Below are 19,611 nucleotides of genomic sequence, written 5' to 3' on the forward strand. Positions count from 1 at the left end.
ACAGTGGACTGGACTATTTGTGTTGATCTTTAAGGATGTGAGCTTGGCTGAGACGCACCACAGGCCTTGAGCATTTGATCTACATCTGTAGAAGCCTGATGGAGTTCTGTCTGTGTGATGCATGTCGATTACAGGATCAGTTTATGTAAACTGTTACTAAAGCTTTTTTTTCTTTTTAGTTGAGAGTAGTAATGGTCTACTGACTGATGGGAAAGCATTTTTATTTTGATTACAAGATGTTAAAAAAACACAACAAGAAAAGGTAGTTTTCAATACTTCGACTGAAACAAACTCACCTAGGTTACCTCTTCACATACAGGGCAGTCGGGAGTCTTAATACCATATGACCACTTCCAAATAAGATCGACCTGTGGTTTTGTTTATGAGCAGAATATTTAAAACTGGTCAAAAGGGATACGTCCACAAAATGTCCAGTTTTAACAAACCTACCCGTAGCAGATTACAAGAGGTGAGTGGTGCTACTGATGCATAAAGGGAACTCGGTCTGAAAAACCTATGAAAACCCTTCCTCCAGTGCTCCTGGACATCCTTGGAGTTGCAAAGGGGATATGGTACTTTTTATAGCTTGGGTGGCCTGTTAAGAGTAACAGAAAAACTTGTCCTGCTCGGTACAGTGAATCCTGACCCTGTAAAACGCTGCTTCCCCAAGGTCTTCCAACAGTGACTGGTGAATGTGTAGCTCCTGGTTTCACACTCTGCACAGCTTCAGGGGAAAGTTCTCCGTTATTAAATGATCGTCGTGAAAAACCATGACCACGTTCACCTCAAACTCTGTGAAGGAAACAGACGGTATACATTCTTGAAGAAATTAAACAGGATTTGGGTATCTTAGCAACACGTTTACTCTGGTCTAGGAATGCTGGAATGCAGAACACATTTAGAAGACATTTTGTAAGCCACTTAAGTCGCCCTGGATAAGAGTGTCCGCTAAATGCCGTAAATGTAAGATATCTTGACCTTTTCTTATTTACATCTCGTCCAAAGTGGAGGAACTCACCGACTTTAAAGTTTGTGGTTTGGAGAGTTGGGCAGGTGAAGAGCCTGGGGAACACCATGTATATAGGGATGGGGAGGCCACGGCACACATCTCCCTCTGCAATCTGGATGTTCTGAATCTCTGTGGCGTCTTTGGCGTACCCTTCAGCGCAGCCTTTTATGGACAACACAAGCCGAAAAGACGAAGACTCTTGAAGGACGGTTTTACCACACTACTACCAGACTTCCTGATGTCTAGTACACGCAGACGCTTCACAAAATCCACCAGATAAATGGCAGAATAAATACTCCTTCATAGATTAAATGTACTGCTGTCCTAATGTACTGCTGGCGCTATGGGATGTGGACAAGTGGCCGTGTGCCTACCGCAGGTCTCCACACGCACAAGCTGCAGCTCAATGCTCTTGATGGCGACCTCTGAACTCTCCACCACCAGCTCGCCCGTCAGCGGCTGTGTGATCAGGCAGTTGGTGGCGTCCAGGTGGCCTCTGATCAGGAACTGGGGGAGTGCACTCCTCTGAACAACAAGTCACAGCGAGCGAGCAATACGAATGACATGATTGAAAAAGCTACTTTAAATAATTCTTGTATTTCAGCATCATGTGTGGCGATATGGGCTATGGCTGATTTGCAGAACTGATACATTGGTGTTCACATGGAGACATTACAAAAAACATTGTAAACTATTGTTTATCAATCATGGCAAAAGAATGGAATGAATCTATTTAGAATTAAGGTATGACCAGCAGATTAGCAGTAGCAGGGCTTAGCCAGGCTGTTAAAGGACACACTGCTATTGTAATATCTGCTCTGCCTCACCTCTCTCACATTCTGCAAGGTCTCTGGAGTGATGGTGAAATCAACCGGACTTGGCTGCACTTTAGATTTTTGTGGCTGGAGAATGTGGTGATAAAAAAAATGTACAATCAGGGTTTTTTATGTTCATATCTCATGTTACTTGGTAATTTCTTTTTATTTAGCACTTAATTATAACAATGCTTGATCTAACCTGACAATGGAGCATAAATTCACAGGTCTTGCTCAAGTCTTTTGCCAGCAGAGGGCGCCTCATGTCACAGCGGAGAGTATACTAAAGACATGGAGAAGTGGGTGATGTTATTTCTCAAAATAAGAGACTTACCTTACTTCTTCTTCTAGAGATGGAGAAGGTAGGATTGTTTACAGGGCAAATTATGGCTTGAATGTTTTCCCAAGTACTTGCTCCACCTCAATAATGTAAAGTGATGCATATAGGATGTGAAGCTGGGTTGTCCCTCACTGAACACTGTACTGCCCTTAAGAGTTTAAGAGTTTCAGGGAACCACACTGGAGGATACTCAGAAAATTTACAAGAGTACAAGAAATTCTGAGCTTGAATGTCTTTAATGATGTGTAATCAGATTTAGTAGCTTAAATTCTTCAAAAAACAAATACCTGAATATTGACGAAGACCCCGTGGTAAGTCTCATACAGTACTTTGTTGCCTTTCACTTGCAGTGGAAACTCAAAGGGAATCTCGGTTTTACCTCCTGGAACTTTGCCTGGTTTTGCCACCTCAATGTTACTGCTGATTAGCTGAATAGGCTGTGGGGAAGAAAATGTACAAACAAATGCATTTCTTACTGTATAGCGGGTGTGTAATCGCATATCTGATTCCGAGAATATGACCCCCTCTCTCAGAACCAGTAGAAACATATAGAAAACTCAGGTGCATCACAACACACAAGGTTCCACAATTATTACCCAGGGTGTGTACCTACAGGAGACATTACCCAGGGTGTGTACCAACAGGAGACATTACCCAGGGTGTGTACCAACAGGAGACATTGCCCAGGGTGTGTACATACAGGAGACATTACCCAGGGTGTGTACCAACAGGAGACATTGCCCAGGGTGCGTACCAACAGGAGACATTGCCCAGGGTGCGTACCAACAGGAGACATTACCCAGGGTGCGTACCTACAGGAGACATTACCCAGGGTGTGTACCTACAGGAGACATTACCCAGGGTGTGTACCTACAGGAGACATTACCCAGGGTGTGTACCTACAGGAGACATTGCCCAGGGTGTGTACCTACAGGAGACATTGCCCAGGGTGTGTACATACAGGAGACATTGCCCAGGGTGTGTACATACAGGAGACATTGCCCAGGGTGTGTACATACAGGAGACATTGCCCAGGGTGTGTACCTACAGGAGACATTGCCCAGGGTGTGTACCAACAGGAGACATTGCCCAGGGTGTGTACCAACAGGATACATTGCCCAGGGTGTGTACCTACAGGGGACATTACCCAGGGTGCGTACCAACAGGAGACATTACCCAGGGTGCGTACCTACAGGAGACATTGCCTAGGGTGTGTACCAACAGGAGACATTGCCCAGGGTGTGTACCAACAGGATACATTGCCCAGGGTGTGTACCTACAGGGGACATTACCCAAGGTGCGTACCAACAGGAGACATTACCCAGGGTGCGTACCTACAGGAGACATTACCCAGGGTGCGTACCTACAGGAGACATTACCCAGGGTGCGTACCTACAGGAGACATTACCCAGGGTGCGTACCTACAGGAGACATTACCCAGGGTGCGTACCTACAGGAGACATTACCCAGGGTGCGTACCTACAGGAGACATTACCCAGGGTGCGTACCTACAGGAGACATTACCCAGGGTGCGTACCTACAGGAGACATTACCCAGGGTGCGTACCTACAGGAGACATTACCCAGGGTGCGTACCTACAGGAGACATTACCCAGGGTGTGTACTAACAGGAGACATTACCCAGGGTGTGTACTAACAGGAGACTGTGTCGTCCGCACCTTAACGGAATTGTAGAAAGCCTCAAACACACCGACGCTCTTTGAGCTGAGCTGTAGGTTGACAAGCCCTTCCATGGTGAGAGAAATGCCCTGATGCTGAATGGCTTCCTTGCTGGTGATCACAACCACACCAGCGAGCACCTCCTATGCGGACAGAACATGCAAGAAAAAACAATTCATGTAAGATTTAACCATAACGTTTACCCTTACATTAAAATCCAATTTGAAAAAAAAGATGCCCTCTTTGTGCCTCTTGTTTACATCCTTGATTATCACGCACAACACACAGAAAAACACTAAATGTATATTTTATAATAACCAGACTGCTCCTCAATAACATTTTAGAGATAGGGTTAATGTTATGTTAATGTGAACAGTGTTAACAGTCCAAAGCAGAAGTTGACAACTCACGTACTAGCTATACTTATGTATGCATGTATGAATGTGTATGTGTGTCCAGTCACTGTAACGTTACCCCTTCGTGGTACACTTTATTAGCACGCTTAAGTTTTAAATCCAAAACGACGCTCATTTTCTCAAATGTTAAGAGTCGCAACGCTTCTTTCACTTCCTTGTTGTCGGCCCCACGTGACCATAAAGACGTCACATGACATGGCAGCGTTCTTGTGCGTATTGGTCAGTTTTGCGCAGCAGTTGTGAGCGATGTAAAATTAAAATTTTTTAGCTGGTTATAGGGATCCCTTTAATGATTGATGTATACAGTTAAACCACTTTCCGTTTGCTCAGTTTGTTTTATAAGAGGCAGAAACGTTAACCCATTCAAATGTTACTTACGGCGGTACCTCAAATAATAGTTTTATTGTGACATTTTATTAAAATAAGTTACAATGACATCTGTTCATTAAAATTTTTATTTTATCTCGAAGAGGTAAAATTGTACAAACGTTTGACTCAAAAACTACTGATTGCCCTGAACACATCCCATTCTGTGTCTAACCACGCCCTTTGAAACGTAGAATTGATTGGCAGTTTCTAAGGCAACCCTAGGAACGTGTCTACGTCATGAGGTCATCCGGGAACTTAGCAGTTTGATTGACAGTCGTCATGGTAACGTTCTTACTCGGCTTCCATTTTGTTCCTTACTTTTTCTTCCGTCAAATATTTGAGGTGTGATTGCCGTTGAGGATATTAATCGACGTGGACATTTTAAATCCATTTAAATATTGATTAAAACATATGAGGTTGTAGTCGGAACGAGGTGTGTGACTTTAGTTGGATTACAGCAGCTGGAGCGGTCGGTCATGTCTGAGCTCCGCCGGGCCGGTCCGCTGCGCAGGTTTGGAACGCGCGCCATTTTGTAAAATTTACACAAAAAAGGAAGAAGTAGCTAGATGATGATGAGATCTCCCCCAAGAGATGCAGCTAGCTCGCCGTCACTTAAAAGGTTATTTTCGGTAAATATGCATTTCAAATCCATGTTTCTTGTAACGTTATTACGTGACGAGCGTCACTGACAGCTGATGCCTTCTCGGCGAGGGTCAAAATGTAGCTGTATTTCTGTGCCCAGATCGGATAAGTTTGTGTTGACGGAGGTTTTGAGATGACGGAGAGGCGCTGTTGATTTGGGAAGGAGTTGACACAAAGTCAAAACGACTCAGGGTTGAAGCCTCGCCGGACAATTACACGGGATTGTACACGAAGATACTGGATTTATCCCGAGAGTTGTTTCACACACACCAGATTCTTTTTTTCTCTCATCCACAGAGGGACACGTAGCAACAAGGTAAGTTGTGCTGCATGAGTGATGAGTGGCTAACGGATGTTAGCTCGCCAGTTAGCTTAGCGGTGCTAGCCTCGTTAGTTAGCTCGCTGATTCCATTACACCGAGGACGAGACGGCTGGCTAGCTAGCTAATGGGGTTTCGCTACGGTGCCGCTAACAGGCGGGTCAATAACTCTTCGACCCATCACACGGAGCCGAAATGATGTGTGTTTTCACCACAGGGCGACCGGTTATGGTGTACGTGTGTTTTAATAAGGACGAACAGGTCCGGGCTCGTCGTCTTTAGCAGGCCCAAACGTGAACTTACTAACATTTTAGCTAGCATGCTCAAAACAGCCAGCTAATTGTAACGTATAGTGATACTATTTCACGCCGTTTCATTTTACAAAATGGCACCGCCGGCTACTTTATCCCATTCGAGAGTTTAAAAAAAACCACACGGTTTAATTTCCGTCGAGGTTGTTCTTATCGGGTCTTATTTGTGTTTAGTCTTTTGAGCGCGATAGCTAGCTGGCTAAGTAGCCAGAGCGTCTGTAGCGGTAACGTTAGCTGGTGGGGTTCTCGCCCGCTACCTGTGTGACAGCTCCCCGGACACGGTCAACTCACGCTACACTGACTCCACCGTTTCGCGACCACAGACGCGAATAAGGTCAGTAACGGTCTGAACGACGTGCGGCAGCTATTACTTATGACTCATCGGATTAAAACGAGATTCAACGATTTTGAGCATGCAAAAGTTAAAAGGAGTTTGCAAGTGGTAGCAGGCTAACGTTAACAACCTTTGCCAATTCTGTCCTGTCGAGCATCGGTATATTTTGAGTTACTCTATATATAGTCATTTAAAAATCCATACGAGCGACATAGTTTGATGGTAATATTAAGGGTGCGTGTTTGTCCATTTGTTACAGGCGGTTACTTTTCAAGTAGATAACTAAAGAGTCAATAAGGTGTTTGTGGTCAATATGATGTTTGTAGTGCAACGCAGATGCTTGGCTAGCCATTCGACTGTCCATGCAGGAGAAATGATCAAATTATATTGTGTTTAGGGTCAGTAGAGTTGATGATACACGATTATTCTGGAAAATGCAACTCACTAAGTCGTATGAACATATTTATTTCCTCGTTACATATTGTTACCAGTCTACTTATTAGCTCCCCAGTGTTTTTGTTTACATTTCGTCCAGTGCTTGCATCAGTGTTCTTTTAAATTTTATTAGGATATCACATAATGTGCATTACTGGTTCACTGTCATATTCTTATTACATACAATTCAATTGAACATAAATGTTGTAGCAGATCTTAAACAATGGGGAGAGGAAATCTTGATATTTATTGAATGATTTGGGTTATTAATAATAAGGCATTCACAAGTGTTCACTGAATCCACAGCCTGATTATTTTAATACATTTAAAACTTTAATCATGTAACAGTTGCTCCTAGTATCAGTTCAAAAATGTGGAGATCTGTATTCAGTGTTTGAATATGTATAGGATAATACATGTGTGCTGTCTGGAGATTATGTGAAGGTTGTCTTAAAAAGTATGTTGTGTTTGAGCATAAAGCAAGTTGTAAACTAGTGCTGCTCGAGTTTCCCCAGGTAACTCAGATTTGTCATATACTAATCTGTATTTGTGGGATGTGTAAGGGTCACTGTTCTTGGTTCATTTAACTCCTGGTTCCTTGTATATACTGTCTTGTTCTTTTCCATAACTACTCCTAAAACCTTAATTAAAACAATTTTATTACTATTTATTAACTGGTCTGATGAATGGTGCATTCCTCACAGATCCACACCAATGATTGTGCAAGTTGAAGATAAGTCAGAACGTCAAACGTTGATAGACCCTGTTGAGGCATCAGGGTTGTTCTCCTGTAGAAACCACTTGGAAGTTGGTTCAGGTAGCCTTTCTTGTTCTGAGTCTTAAAATCTCCAACTTAAATAGGAATTCAGCTGTTAGGCCTTGGTAATGCATGCTTACATTCCGCTCTCTAAAATATTTCATGACTTTCAGTAACTGTCTTTATTACAGTGCTAATTTCTTATGGATTTTAAATTGTTGCACGCTTTTGCAATTTCCCCCCCATTCTAGTGGGCTGTGGTTTGCAGATGGACTCCCCTGCCAGAATGATATGAGATTTGCCAGAGGACGATGCATACAGGTATATCCATCATTACTGTTTGAAAAAAATGCTTTATGCGTCTGATTAACAGAAGTTATGATGGAATATAAGGAATATGTGTAAATATTGACTTTCATTTTCTATGAGATACTGGCAAGTGGACAGTGATGTGATTTTGGAGAAAACTTTCCAGCTACTCTGTTTGTTACCTAAAGTTTTTGTGTACCCTAAATATAGTGTTCAGCCTTGGCTGTAGGATGTGAACAAATGTGTGATTGTAATCTGTAAGCTGTAATCTCTACCACTGAGGATTCTCTAGTATAACTAAAACTTGTATAGCCACTCTTTAAATTTATGTCTATTATTATATCTGTGCTGGTACTTGTGTGAGTTGTTTGGAACATGATGCAGGGTTTTTTCTCAGGAGACTGTTCAGATGAATGTGTATGTCAGTGTGCCCTGTTGTGTACAGGTCAGGCATCAAAGGTACAGCCTTGGCTATAGTGAATTTCCTTACAATACCCTGAGCTTTATTTAAAAATCTACTAAGCAAACATGATGAGACTCCAAGCCATCAGGCTGTCATTTTTGATTAGTAAGGACATCAGGAGTACTGCTGCTGTTGTCTGAGTGTGATTTGTATAAGAACAGTTGTATCAGAGTAATTTAGTCTTGCATGAAGTTCTTTATTTAGGGCAAACATGCTCCTCAACTATAAATGTTTAAAAATATAGGCCATGGTTCCTCCTGGCAGCTGCTGTGCATTTTCTGCTCCTGTCTCCAGGGTCAGCTATCAGAGTTCCTTTCTCGGAGAAACTGATTCCGGGTTCCTAACCCGTGAGCTTTTCTGTCAGCAAATACTGTGTTAAACTGTGCTGGGAAATGTGTCAAAGTGCAATGCAATTTCATGCTTGTTACCCGTTTTCCTATTGGATCACACATTGAAGCTTTGCCCTAGCAACAAAAGTGGGTTATTTGCATACCCTTTCCTGATTGGCTCCCGCTCTGCCTCTGTGGCGAATCACGCGTCATCTTCCTGGTGGTAGGCTATGCTAATGAGGCACTGTTGCTGGGGTTGAGAGCGCTGGTTGCCAGTGTGGTTCTGGTGCATTGTGACTGCCTGGTGAGAGACGGTGATAAATGAGGACTTAATGATCTGCACAATTCCCTCTCACTGCAGACACGTTCACATTTCAAAACACGGCTCCACAACATTTGCCAAGCTCTATAGCTAAGTTAAAATAAACAGGCTAAATCAGCTTCCTGCCATCTGAAAACAGGCAGTTGGTTGGGTTCTTTCTCTATTAGCACACTTGTTTTGTGTGATTTTGCCGAATGCCGGTGTGCTTAGACTGGCACACAAATAGTTCATGAAAATTCACGTCTTCTTTTGCGTCAGGACTCAGAAATTGTCATAGGGTGAAAATAACTAAACACCAACTGCATCTTAAAAATTAACAATGACAAAATAATTTTTTTTAATAACCCCCCACCCTTTTTTTGGGAGGAGGGACATTTGTTCTAATTGATTAACAGACTGATGGTGTGTCGTTTGTCCATTACAGTGTGTTTCAGTAATGCAATACTGTAGAGGTCCTGAAAGGATGTTTTCAGCTATGGGCGTGTGAGCGGTGGATAGCTGGGTAGTGTAGTACTGTAGCAGCCGTTGAAGGATGTGTGTGTGTGCGCTCCCGTTAGAGGTGCATGTGTAATATGGTACTGCTGTTGCTCTTCAGTTCGGAGGCTGACTGTGAACCAGCTGAGTCATAAACACGCACATATACACACGGCTCCAATTCTGCTTGGTCTCGATCTCTTTTCATACAGTAGCAGCGAGCTATCCTGGCAGGAGTGTGTGAGTCTGAGGGGGTGTGGGATGGGGAGCTGGTGTAGGAGCTATTGTACGCCTCTGTCCTGTATATCCTCTCGTATCTACTGTAATGGCAGCCTACTAATTCTGCCTACCAAATAACCACAGGTGCAGCATGTTAACACACGTTTACCTTAGCAGAAGTGGGCAGGTGTATTGTGAGGTAAAGGGAAAATTATCCCGTTTAAAATTTTTACTGTAATTCTGAAGAGGCTCCATGTATGATGTTTCTAAGAGAGAAATCATGATGGATCTGATGGATGTGTTGATGATGATGTAGGCTTTTTATTTTATTTTTTAAAGACACGTTTATGCGAAATGCTCATATAAACTGGTTTACAACTGACAAACATTCAAACATTTTTTACTTATTTTAAAACATTTGAATAACTTCCATACACTGCGTAAAGATATGTTTAAAAATCATTCAGTAATGAGTAGTAAAATTGCCTATTAACTGTGCTGAACGTATGAATACATTAAGAACTGAACTGCATAGTTTGAGTGGATTCTAAAGGCTTTTCTTCACTGTCTTTGCTGCTTAGCTAGGCAATATCACCTACCTCAAGCTAATAGCATCCCACTCTCTATTGAGCCTTATTCAAATTAAGCTTGGCTTTTTTTTTAACCTTTCTTTGCTGGTTGGATTTTGGATCATTTAATAACTTGTCAGCTAGAAATATTCATGCCTTCAGGGGCCTTGCATACCATGACATAAGCTTAAGAGTGGTAGAGCAGCTTTATGGAGGTGGATTTACTTGCTGTGGTCATTTTGAAGTGTTAAGAATTTTTATATGTAATGTAAAGGAGCTATAGACTATTTGTTTTACCCATTTTTCATCCACTCATAAACAAATCTAGAACCTATTTGTTTTGCTTTAATAGTGGATATCAGCGAAGCAGGTACTTAATGTTCAGACACACTCTGTCATGCGGGTGTACATTTTATCATAAATGGCACACTGTGGCCCTTTGTTAGACATTTTAATGGCTGTCTAGTGAGATTATTTATTTATTAATTTTTATTGTTTATTATTATCTCTAGAACAATAAATCCTTCTATTTTTGAGAGACCGTAACAAGTGCCGAGATAATCTTATGACAAAAGTATGATGGCATGCTGCTGTTTTGGGCTGTGCTTCTCTGGAGGTGCTGTAACCTGATCTGTGCTAATGGAGGCTGACTCCTCTAGCTAGAGAACACTTTAGACTGTCACAGCATTTGGAACGTTACATAAGACGTTCAGTCATGTTGCGCGCCTTTGGAGAGCTCACAGCAGGATTGTGAGGGGTGATGGAGATTGCAGGATCTTCTCCGTGGACAGGCTAGGCAGACTCTAGCACTGGAGCTGGGAACCCCAGTTTTAAGGCCATGCAGGTTTGGGCTTTTAATGTTTGATTGAATGTTGATGTTCCAGATGGATATTTTTCCACTTCTGTGTGTGTGTGTTTGTGTGTACATACGTGTGGTTACAGGAGGAGAGACCTCAGCATGCAAACCCTCATCTGTTCGGCTTGCTCCTTCGTTTTCGTTCAATGTGGCAGATGTGCAGATGGCTGCGCAGACGCCCCATTCTCACCCGCCGTTCAGTGACGGCCACCAGGCGAGCACTGACCCGCCGGCCCCTGGGCTGCCCTACGGCCCTCAGGGCACGCAGCTCACCACCCAGGTACTGGCCAGGCCCGCCTGCACACACACACACACACACACACACACACACACACACACACACCCTGCACCGCTCCCCACACTGCTGTGTTTGAATTTTACGAACTCCACAAGGAATAACTTTAAATCTACACGCAGCACACCCTGTAGAATGGTTCTCCTTTAATTCTACACATACCGCCTGTAATCTTGCACACCACGCTGTTTAATTCCATCTCCAATTAATCCCGAGTAGTGTTAATGAATATATAAAGTATTTTAACCGCACCAAAACTGACATTCGGTGAAATCTTTTCAGTACAAGTCATGATTGCGTGTGTGTGTGTGTGTGTGTGTGTGTGTGTGTGTGTGTGTGTGTGTGTGTGTGTGTGTGTGTGTGTGTGTGTGTGTGATCAGGTGACTGCTGATGTGGTGATGTTACAGAGGCGGGTCCCGCAGTGCTTTCGGGATCCGTCCACAGCTCCCTTAAGAAAACTCTCCATTGAACTGATCAAAACCTACAAACACATCAACGAGGTGAGGGCCCCTCCAGCCCTGTCACAGGCCCCCAGGCACCAGCGTTCCTGTAGTGTTCCTTAAAGCAGCTGTGTTCAGAATACTTACTCGGAGGTGTTTGTTTTCTTGCCTCAGGTTTACTATGCAAAAAAGAAGCGGCGTCACCAACAGGGCCAAGGGGAAGACTCCAGCAACAAGAAGGAGAGGAAGATATACAATGACGGTTACGACGACGACAACTTTGACTACATTGTTAAAAATGGCGAGAAATGGATGGATCGCTATGAGATTGATTCCTTGATAGGCAAAGGGTCCTTTGGTCAGGTGAGTCTCGGGTCATTTTGTTTGTGCTCGGAATCATTTTCCATGTCAAAAAACATTTTGAAAAAACATGTTTAATTAAGGGGCCTATAATTTAAATGGTATTTAAAAGGACAGTTTCTGCATGGTCATGCCGTGGCAAAACAAAATCTGCACTTGTGTTCTCCATAAACCGATTGTGTATTTGTCTCCCCCTATTGGCAGGTTGTGAAGGCCTATGACCGCTCGGAGCAGGAGTGGGTTGCCATTAAGATCATAAAAAATAAAAAGGCTTTTCTAAACCAAGCACAGATTGAAGTACGGCTCCTGGAGCTCATGAACAAACATGATACAGAAATGAAGTACTACATAGGTAATGAATCATTATTACAGGCGTAATTTAAATAGTCTTGATGTGTGTGGCCAGGTTAACGAACTGCAACTACAGTTTGAGCTGTTTTATTATAGGCAGAAGAATATGAACCAAGGTGCTTTTTTTCCACAGCTTGAGCTGCCATCTAGTGTTTGCACTGAAAAAGGTCTGAATGCTAGTGTGAAATTGGTCACTCAGTATGATGCAGCAGTATTGCTAAATTTGAACAAACCTGACTTACTTTCTCGTAAAACGTGGCTGTCTTGTCGTTAAACATCTATGTGAAAATATGGAGCGTGCCGTGGCGACCTTTCTCCGAGGTCTCTTGTGCGTTGGCGCCCTTGGCGACGACCTCCTCACCTTCTCCGCTCTTCCGCGTCCTCAGTCCACCTGAAGAGGCACTTCATGTTTCGGAACCACCTGTGTCTGGTGTTCGAGATGCTGTCCTACAACCTGTACGATCTCCTGCGCAACACCAACTTCCGCGGCGTCTCCCTCAACCTGACGCGCAAGTTTGCGCAGCAGCTGTGCACGGCGCTGCTCTTCCTGGCCACGCCCGAGCTCAGCATCATCCACTGTGACCTCAAGCCCGAGAACATCCTGCTCTGCAACCCCAAGAGATCCGCCATCAAGATCGTGGACTTTGGCAGCTCCTGCCAGCTCGGTCAGCGGGTGCGTACGCTGAGGGGGGGGTGTCCTCATGGTTCAGTCCTCATTTTTCTTCATTTGTTCGTATTTGATGCGGTCGCTTATATGGGAGACACTTTAAAAACGGTCAGTAGAAAAGTAGAGAAATTAAAGCAGATGTATAAAGAGGCAATTTTGAAACGGTCCCTGTGTCTCTAACATTGTGCTCTTGATTTCCCCCGTCAGATATACCAGTACATCCAGAGTCGGTTCTACCGCTCCCCAGAGGTGTTACTGGGTATGCCCTATGACCTGGCTATAGACATGTGGTCCCTGGGCTGCATCTTGGTGGAGATGCACACTGGAGAGCCTCTGTTTAGTGGAGCCAATGAGGTGCGTTGGTGCAGACCAAGAGTCCAGCCTTTACTGCATGCTGAAAGTAGATGGTGGTTGATCTAAAGGTATATGGCAGTGTTTCATTTGTGGGGTTGTATGACATCAAGCCAACCACTTTCTGGCAGGTGGACCAAATGAACAAGATTGTGGAAGTTCTGGGGGTCCCTCCCAGTCACATACTAGACCAGGCGCCGAAGGCACGGAAGTTCTTCGAGAAGATGTCTGACAGCACATGGTGTGCAAAGAAGACCAAAGATGGAAAACGGGTACGTGTCTCTTCATATCCAGACGGGAAGCATTGGTTTAACGCTCCTGTGAGGGGTCTCTCCTGTGAGGGGTCTCTCCTGTGAGGAGTGTCTTTGGTAAACTTTATTGTTCCTGAAGTCTGTGGTGCTTTTCTGATCATTTCACTCATAAGATGTCCTGCTCGGGCCTTTTCTGCTACTGCGAGTGGTGGTGCTTGTGTAGATGAGTGATCCCGGTGCTTCTGTGTGCAGTATAAGCCGGCAGGCTCTCGCAAGCTGCACAACATCCTGGGGGTGGAGGTGGGCGGCCCGGGCGGGCGGCGGGCGGGCGAGTCGGGCCACGCCGTCGCCGACTACCTGAAGTTCAAGGACCTGATCCTGCGGATGCTGGACTACGACCCCAAGAGCCGCATCCAGCCATACTACGCGCTTCAGCACAGCTTCTTCAAGAAGACGGCGGACGAGGGCACCAACACCAGCAGCAGCGTGTCCACCAGTCCGGCACTGGAGCAGTCTCAGTCCTCCGGGACCACCTCCAGCACCTCCTCCAGCTCGGGTGAGCCAGCGCCCCGGGGCCGCACTCCTCGGCTCGGGGTCTCGCCCCGTGTTTTTTGTCCTTCTCCTCTTACCGTCGCTGATGTACCTGTGCCAACGACTCACAGATCAACAGAGACTGGCAGTCATAAATATCAGTGAGACGCCAGTTCCACCAAGAAAAAAACGTTTCATATTTTACATCATTTTCTGCGTCTGTTTTAACAAATGTTTTTGAATAGTTTAGTCTTTTTCTTTCCCCTTTATCTGAGAATGTGTTTAATGTTGGCAGCTAATAAAGTGACCCGCGGTGTTGTACTAGAACATAATGGAAGATGCTTCTGCGGTGGGTGTGGGTGTCTTTAATAACAGAAGACTGGAGGACTGAAGCGAAGGAAAACCATGTGATGAGTGATTTCTGATGTTCTTCATGTGAAGGTACATCAGTAGGAGTGTAGGGCTCCCATGCTGAAGCAGTGGTGTGTTTGTGTGTTCCTCAGGAGGTTCTTCTGGGACGAGCACCAGTGGGCGTGCCCGCTCTGACCCCACCCATCAGCACCGGCTCAGTGGGGGACACTTCAGCGCTGCGGTGGGGATGGACTGCCACAACCTCTGTCCTCAGGTATACACACACACTCGCACGTCTCTGTCCTCGGGTACAGACACACACATATGTACGTCTCTGTTCCCCAACAGTGGAGATTTTGGATGGGGAAATGAAGTGATCTGCAGATCTGGTATCTGAGGGTATCTGAGGGTATCTCAGCCTGGTCTACTTCCTGTTTTTATTCCCATCCTGTAAGCGTGACCTTTTCCCTGCTTGCCCCGTGTCTCAGGCCAGGCAGGCGTTCCCCGGGCTGGGCTGGGTGGGCGGGGACGGCCTCCAGCAAGCAGCCGGAGAGACCCACCCCGTCCAAGAGACCACCTTCCACGTGCCTCCACACCAGCCCAAGCCCCTCCACCCCCACGGCTCCCACCACCATCACCACCACCACCACCACGGCCAGCACGGGCAGGGCCCGGCGCGCCCGCGCCCCAGACTCTACTCGCCCTCACACAGCGCCTCCACCCAGGACTCCATGGAGGTGTCGCACGGCCACCTGTCCATGACCTCCCTGTCTTCCTCGGCCTCCTCCTCATCCACCTCCTCATCCTCCACGGGGAACCACCACCAGGCCTACCAGAACCGCCCACTGGCGCTGGGCTTGGCCTACAGCCACCCGGGCGGCATGAGCCTCGGCCTGGGCGCCTTCTCCAACCCACGCCAGGAGACGGGCATGGCGGGCAACCCGTCCTACCCGCTCGCCACGAACTCGGGCGCGGGCCACTACATAGCAGAGACTCACATGGGCCTGCGTCAGGGCCGGGAGCGCGAGGACTCCCCCATGGCTGGCGTGTGTGTGCAGCAGAGCTCTGTGGCCAGCTCCTGACTACACTGAGGACACGTACCCCCTACCCACCACCCTCCATGTGTGTGTTTTTAAAAAACAAAAACAAAAAACAACAACAAAAAAACGCTGGTGTTTTTTTCAAAAGTGCATAGAGATTAAAAGCTGCTGTAAAGAGAAGGGGAAGGCAGAGTGGGGGTGTAGCGGCCCCCCGCCTACACCTTCACTCCACACTGCCCCCTGCTGGAGGCCTCTGTTTCACTCACTGACCAGTTCTTTGTTTTCTTTTCTTGGAACGATTTTCAAGTGAATTTGATTTTATTATACAAAGGAAAAAGGAAAAAAAAAAAAAAAGGTATCATACATTTCCACTTATTCCTTTTCACTCAGCTCTTTTTTTTTTAAATTGCTTATTAACATATGCACCTTCCTGACAGCCGTGAGATTAGGTCTCTGTTTTAGGTCTGGGAGGAAGGTCCAGCGGTCCGGGAGACGTCCACCTGTAGTCACCAGTAATGCGGCAAAATCTCACTCTTCTCTCAAACGGTTACTCTTTCAGATGCCATTTTTTTTTTTTTTGCTTTCTCAGCAGGTGCTTTTTGACCGTTTTCTCCTTCACATTGTGCAATTCACTGCTTTGAGTTTAGCTTTCTGTGCAGCAGCATTAGGCAGAAACGATTTGCTGTGTGCATGTCCCTCCTGTAGAGGGCACCGCGTGTGAATCTCTTCCCCCAGAGAGTGCAGTTTGCGAGTCTCATCCCCAGAGGGCGCAGTTTGCAAAGCTCTCCCCTAGAGGGCGCAGTTTGTGAGTCTGCCTTAGAGGGCTGTGTGGGTCCCAGAGCAGCGAGGTGCTGGTATTGTGTTTGGTGAAGAGCTCTAGAGTGGGCAGAGGCCTGGTACTGGGCAGGACAGCGAGTTTTAAATATGGCCTTATCACGCACTGAATGAAGACGAGCTGGACATTACCCTTGATGCGGAGGGAAAATAGCTTTCCTGTATTTTTAAAGTCTGGAATACACTTAATTCTTTACACATGAGAAATAGGAAACAGAGTATGAGAGTGGTTATTTGAGGCCTTCCTTACCTAGAAATCTATTTGGGAGTCTGTTTTTTGCTGGGCCTTGAGTTCACAGAAGTAGTGTTGCAGGATGAGTGGAGTCAGCTACTACTGTGCCCCTTAGTGCTGTCTGTCTTGTTTGTTTGTTTGTTTCCCACTCGCTTTCTCTTCTTGGCTTCCTTTTCATTTAGTTGTTTTCAGCATGTGATTTTGCTTGGACCCTCTGCACATTTCATTTTGTGTTCACCCTGGAAATCTTAAAATGTAGATGTTTGTGTGACTGCTTTTTATTTTGCCTCACAATTATGCTGTGAATTTTAGGAGAGTTTAATTTCCCTCTTGATAATTTATTGTACCAAAGCAGTTTTTTTTATAGCACATAGATGTCTGTATCCAATAATGTAGCAGTTGTGCACTTTGAAACAAGGTGTATCAGACCTTTTTTTTATGTCAGTAAAATGGCTGTATCTATTGCTTTATCAATACTGGAACTGTTGTTTAATGCGGCATAATTACTGAGAGCTGGATCCCGGACAGTATCGGTTTTAATTGGGTTTTTGTTTGTTTGTTTTTTGTTTGCGTGAGTAGGTTTTAGTTTGGCTTTGCTCTGTGAGGATAGAGGAGGGCTGACGCCTGTGCTTTTGGCTGCTCTCTGGGTTCCAGAGCTTCACCATAGACGCTGACTGTCTTGATGCGAGAGCTCCGCCCCCTTCGGCCAAGCCAGGTGCGAGAGGAGGAGTGGCGCACCGCCCGTCCAATCAGACGGCCGTCTCTGAGGTGCCTGGCTGCGCAGGCTCCGCTGCCTTAAGTGCTCAGCGACCGCCCCCTCCTGAACGAAACGACCCGCATCCCCATGCTCAGCCAGGAGGGCGTGGCTTCGGTTTCTGATCCCGCCCCTCTGCAGGCTCAGCCAGGAGGGCGTGGCTTCGGTTTCTGATCCGGCCCCTCTGCAGGCTTGGACAGAGAAGGCGCGGCACCAGCTCTCAATAACGTAGACGGGGGCACAGGGGGGTTGACATGCTTCACAATACAGACTGGTCTACAGAGTCATCTTTCTGTCTCTTGCACCCTATTGCTTTCTCCCTTTTGCTGAAAGTATCCTTATATCTCTGTCTCTCTCCCTCTCTGTGTCTCTATCGCACTCTTTCTCTCCTGCTCTCTCCATGTGAGTGTGATCATGCCTATAAATACAAGGTCAATGCTCCTATAGGGTTCTTATACTTGGCCAGCAGCAGAGGACAGCTAATGGGAGGAGTCCATGAAACCCAGGCTTCAGGTGTTTACTTTGTGACCCCATTTTAATAGCTGAAATAGAATTTATGTACATATTTATATTTTTTTAATAAAGGAAGTTTAGAACTCACTACTTTTTTCCTAATGGTATTTTGAGTACATTTACGTCAGCTTGGTGACCATGCAGTGGAACTCTGTGGTAGTCAATTGGTATCAGTGCTTCCAGCCCAAAGTAGTCGATCACGCCAGTACAAATGCAAAACTCTAGGGTTTAAATCTAACAGGAGAGTAGATATTCATACCTTAATTAAATTTAATAGACAGGGTATAGTGTGTGGATGTGTGTCTACAATCCGAATGACGACAGTGTTTTCATATATTCGTATACATAAGAGATTATGTATGCCTAGTACAGGAAATATTTTTGTTGTGTTAATTTGGCACAAGTCTCAATAAATGGGTCCATGAGAAGCTGGAGCGTAGGCTATGGCTGGAGCGCACGGCGTTCGTTTACACAGTCCGAACCGTCGCGTCCTCGGTCAACGTCCACCCTTGACTACGAGTCCCAACGAAACGCAGCGCCCCCAGGACGAGCACGAAGCCCCACTGCGGCTTTCCTCTCCCTGACCCCTGACCCCACCCACACCCGCCTCCACCACAGGCCTCCATGCCCACTTTAGAGTCTCAACCCCCTTCCCACCCCCCACCCCCCCCCACCCCCCTTTGGTTCCAGGACATCTGACGTGCACTGCTGAGCTGAACAGTGACAGAGGAAGTACCTTTTATCCACAGATTGTACGATCAGGACTTTCTGTGTAAAGTAAAATGTTACTGAGAGGCAGAAATGGACAAACCCTTTGTACTATATTCAAGCGGTCTTATGTATGACATAAAAAGAAAAGTTGCTTTACTTATGCCTCTTGTGTGCTGGTTCTTGTATTCTGTTTAGCAGATTAACATGAGCCGTTTTTTCCCCACGGTGATTTTAGTGACTGTGTTGATGGCTGGGATGCAACACCAGGCCATGTGTGTCCAGGTTCTTGGTGTGAGGACTGACCAGTTCTGTCCTTTTCTGCTGTGTATACGAAGGAGGTACTTCTGTGCTGTGATAAGCACTGCAGCCTGATTTAATATGGATCACAAATCTCTACACCGACAGTCTGAGGTGTCTTCAGTGAAATGACGTTTGAAGATGGGTAAGCTGTGAGTCATAACTAAGAATAGCTCGGACCTACGGGTCAAACATGGTCGTCTGTATGTGCTTGAGAAAGTCCTGTTCTTCTGGATCAGTTTGATTTGCTAATGTAAGAGGTGATGGGCTGATTTATCAGCAAGTTATATCTGCCGCGAATGGGCCTATATGAAAAGTCACAGGCCTATAGAAACACCGGGTGCCCGACTCGCTTGTAACGTGTTTAGTGTGTTCACACTGCCCATCATCAGTTGCTCTGGTTACGGGTCAGTCAGGCTTTGACCAGACAGCACCAGCGACCTCCAACGCCGCAGAACAACGTATTTTACGCGTGTACATTGCGGTCCACAGTAAAATGAGGAACAGCCCATAGTTATCGAAATAACACTATACACATGAACACGTTCCTCAATCCAATCTGTTCTTGTTATGGTCACTGTTGAGTGTATGTCGGAGTAGCCTACCCTTAAGACATTCGTGTCAAGGTCCCGACGCTACCTCCACTTCCTGGTTGGCCTAAACGAG

At 45.7% G+C, this 19,611-nt stretch overlaps 2 protein-coding genes across 5 annotated transcripts; one reads left to right on the forward strand and one right to left on the reverse strand.

Annotated features, from left to right (window-relative positions):
* Positions 1-204: 204 nt before the first annotated feature.
* Positions 205-4,443, reverse strand: vps26c (VPS26 endosomal protein sorting factor C). The gene is made up of 8 exons (XM_077020057.1): positions 4,318-4,443; positions 3,843-3,986; positions 2,452-2,601; positions 2,027-2,107; positions 1,837-1,911; positions 1,384-1,534; positions 1,019-1,171; positions 205-792 (listed from the first exon to the last, which is right to left on the reverse strand). Exons 1-8 carry the CDS (start codon positions 4,372-4,374, stop codon positions 710-712), a joined length of 894 nt encoding a protein of 297 aa, XP_076876172.1. The 5' UTR covers positions 4,375-4,443; the 3' UTR covers positions 205-709.
* A 456-nt stretch (positions 4,444-4,899) lies between these two features.
* Positions 4,900-18,804, forward strand: dyrk1aa (dual-specificity tyrosine-(Y)-phosphorylation regulated kinase 1A, a). 4 transcript variants are annotated; one of them, XM_077020059.1, is made up of 14 exons: positions 4,900-5,257; positions 5,371-5,586; positions 7,374-7,486; positions 7,678-7,747; positions 11,054-11,247; positions 11,643-11,762; positions 11,877-12,065; positions 12,267-12,414; positions 12,800-13,086; positions 13,288-13,434; positions 13,563-13,703; positions 13,935-14,238; positions 14,717-14,838; positions 15,053-18,804. In XM_077020059.1, the coding sequence occupies exons 4-14, from the start codon at positions 7,738-7,740 to the stop codon at positions 15,644-15,646; spliced, it is 2,256 nt and encodes a 751-aa protein (XP_076876174.1). In that variant the 5' UTR covers positions 4,900-5,257; positions 5,371-5,586; positions 7,374-7,486; positions 7,678-7,737; the 3' UTR covers positions 15,647-18,804. The 4 variants fall into 4 exon arrangements, with proteins under 4 accessions (XP_076876174.1, XP_076876175.1, XP_076876177.1 ...); XM_077020060.1 differs by having other exon boundaries at positions 4,900-5,247; XM_077020062.1 differs by lacking the exon at positions 7,374-7,486.
* Positions 18,805-19,611: the final 807 nt, after the last annotated feature.

Source organism: Brachyhypopomus gauderio, chromosome 10 (genome assembly GCF_052324685.1).
Source record: "Brachyhypopomus gauderio isolate BG-103 chromosome 10, BGAUD_0.2, whole genome shotgun sequence".
Classification (NCBI taxonomy): domain Eukaryota; kingdom Metazoa; phylum Chordata; class Actinopteri; order Gymnotiformes; family Hypopomidae; genus Brachyhypopomus; species Brachyhypopomus gauderio.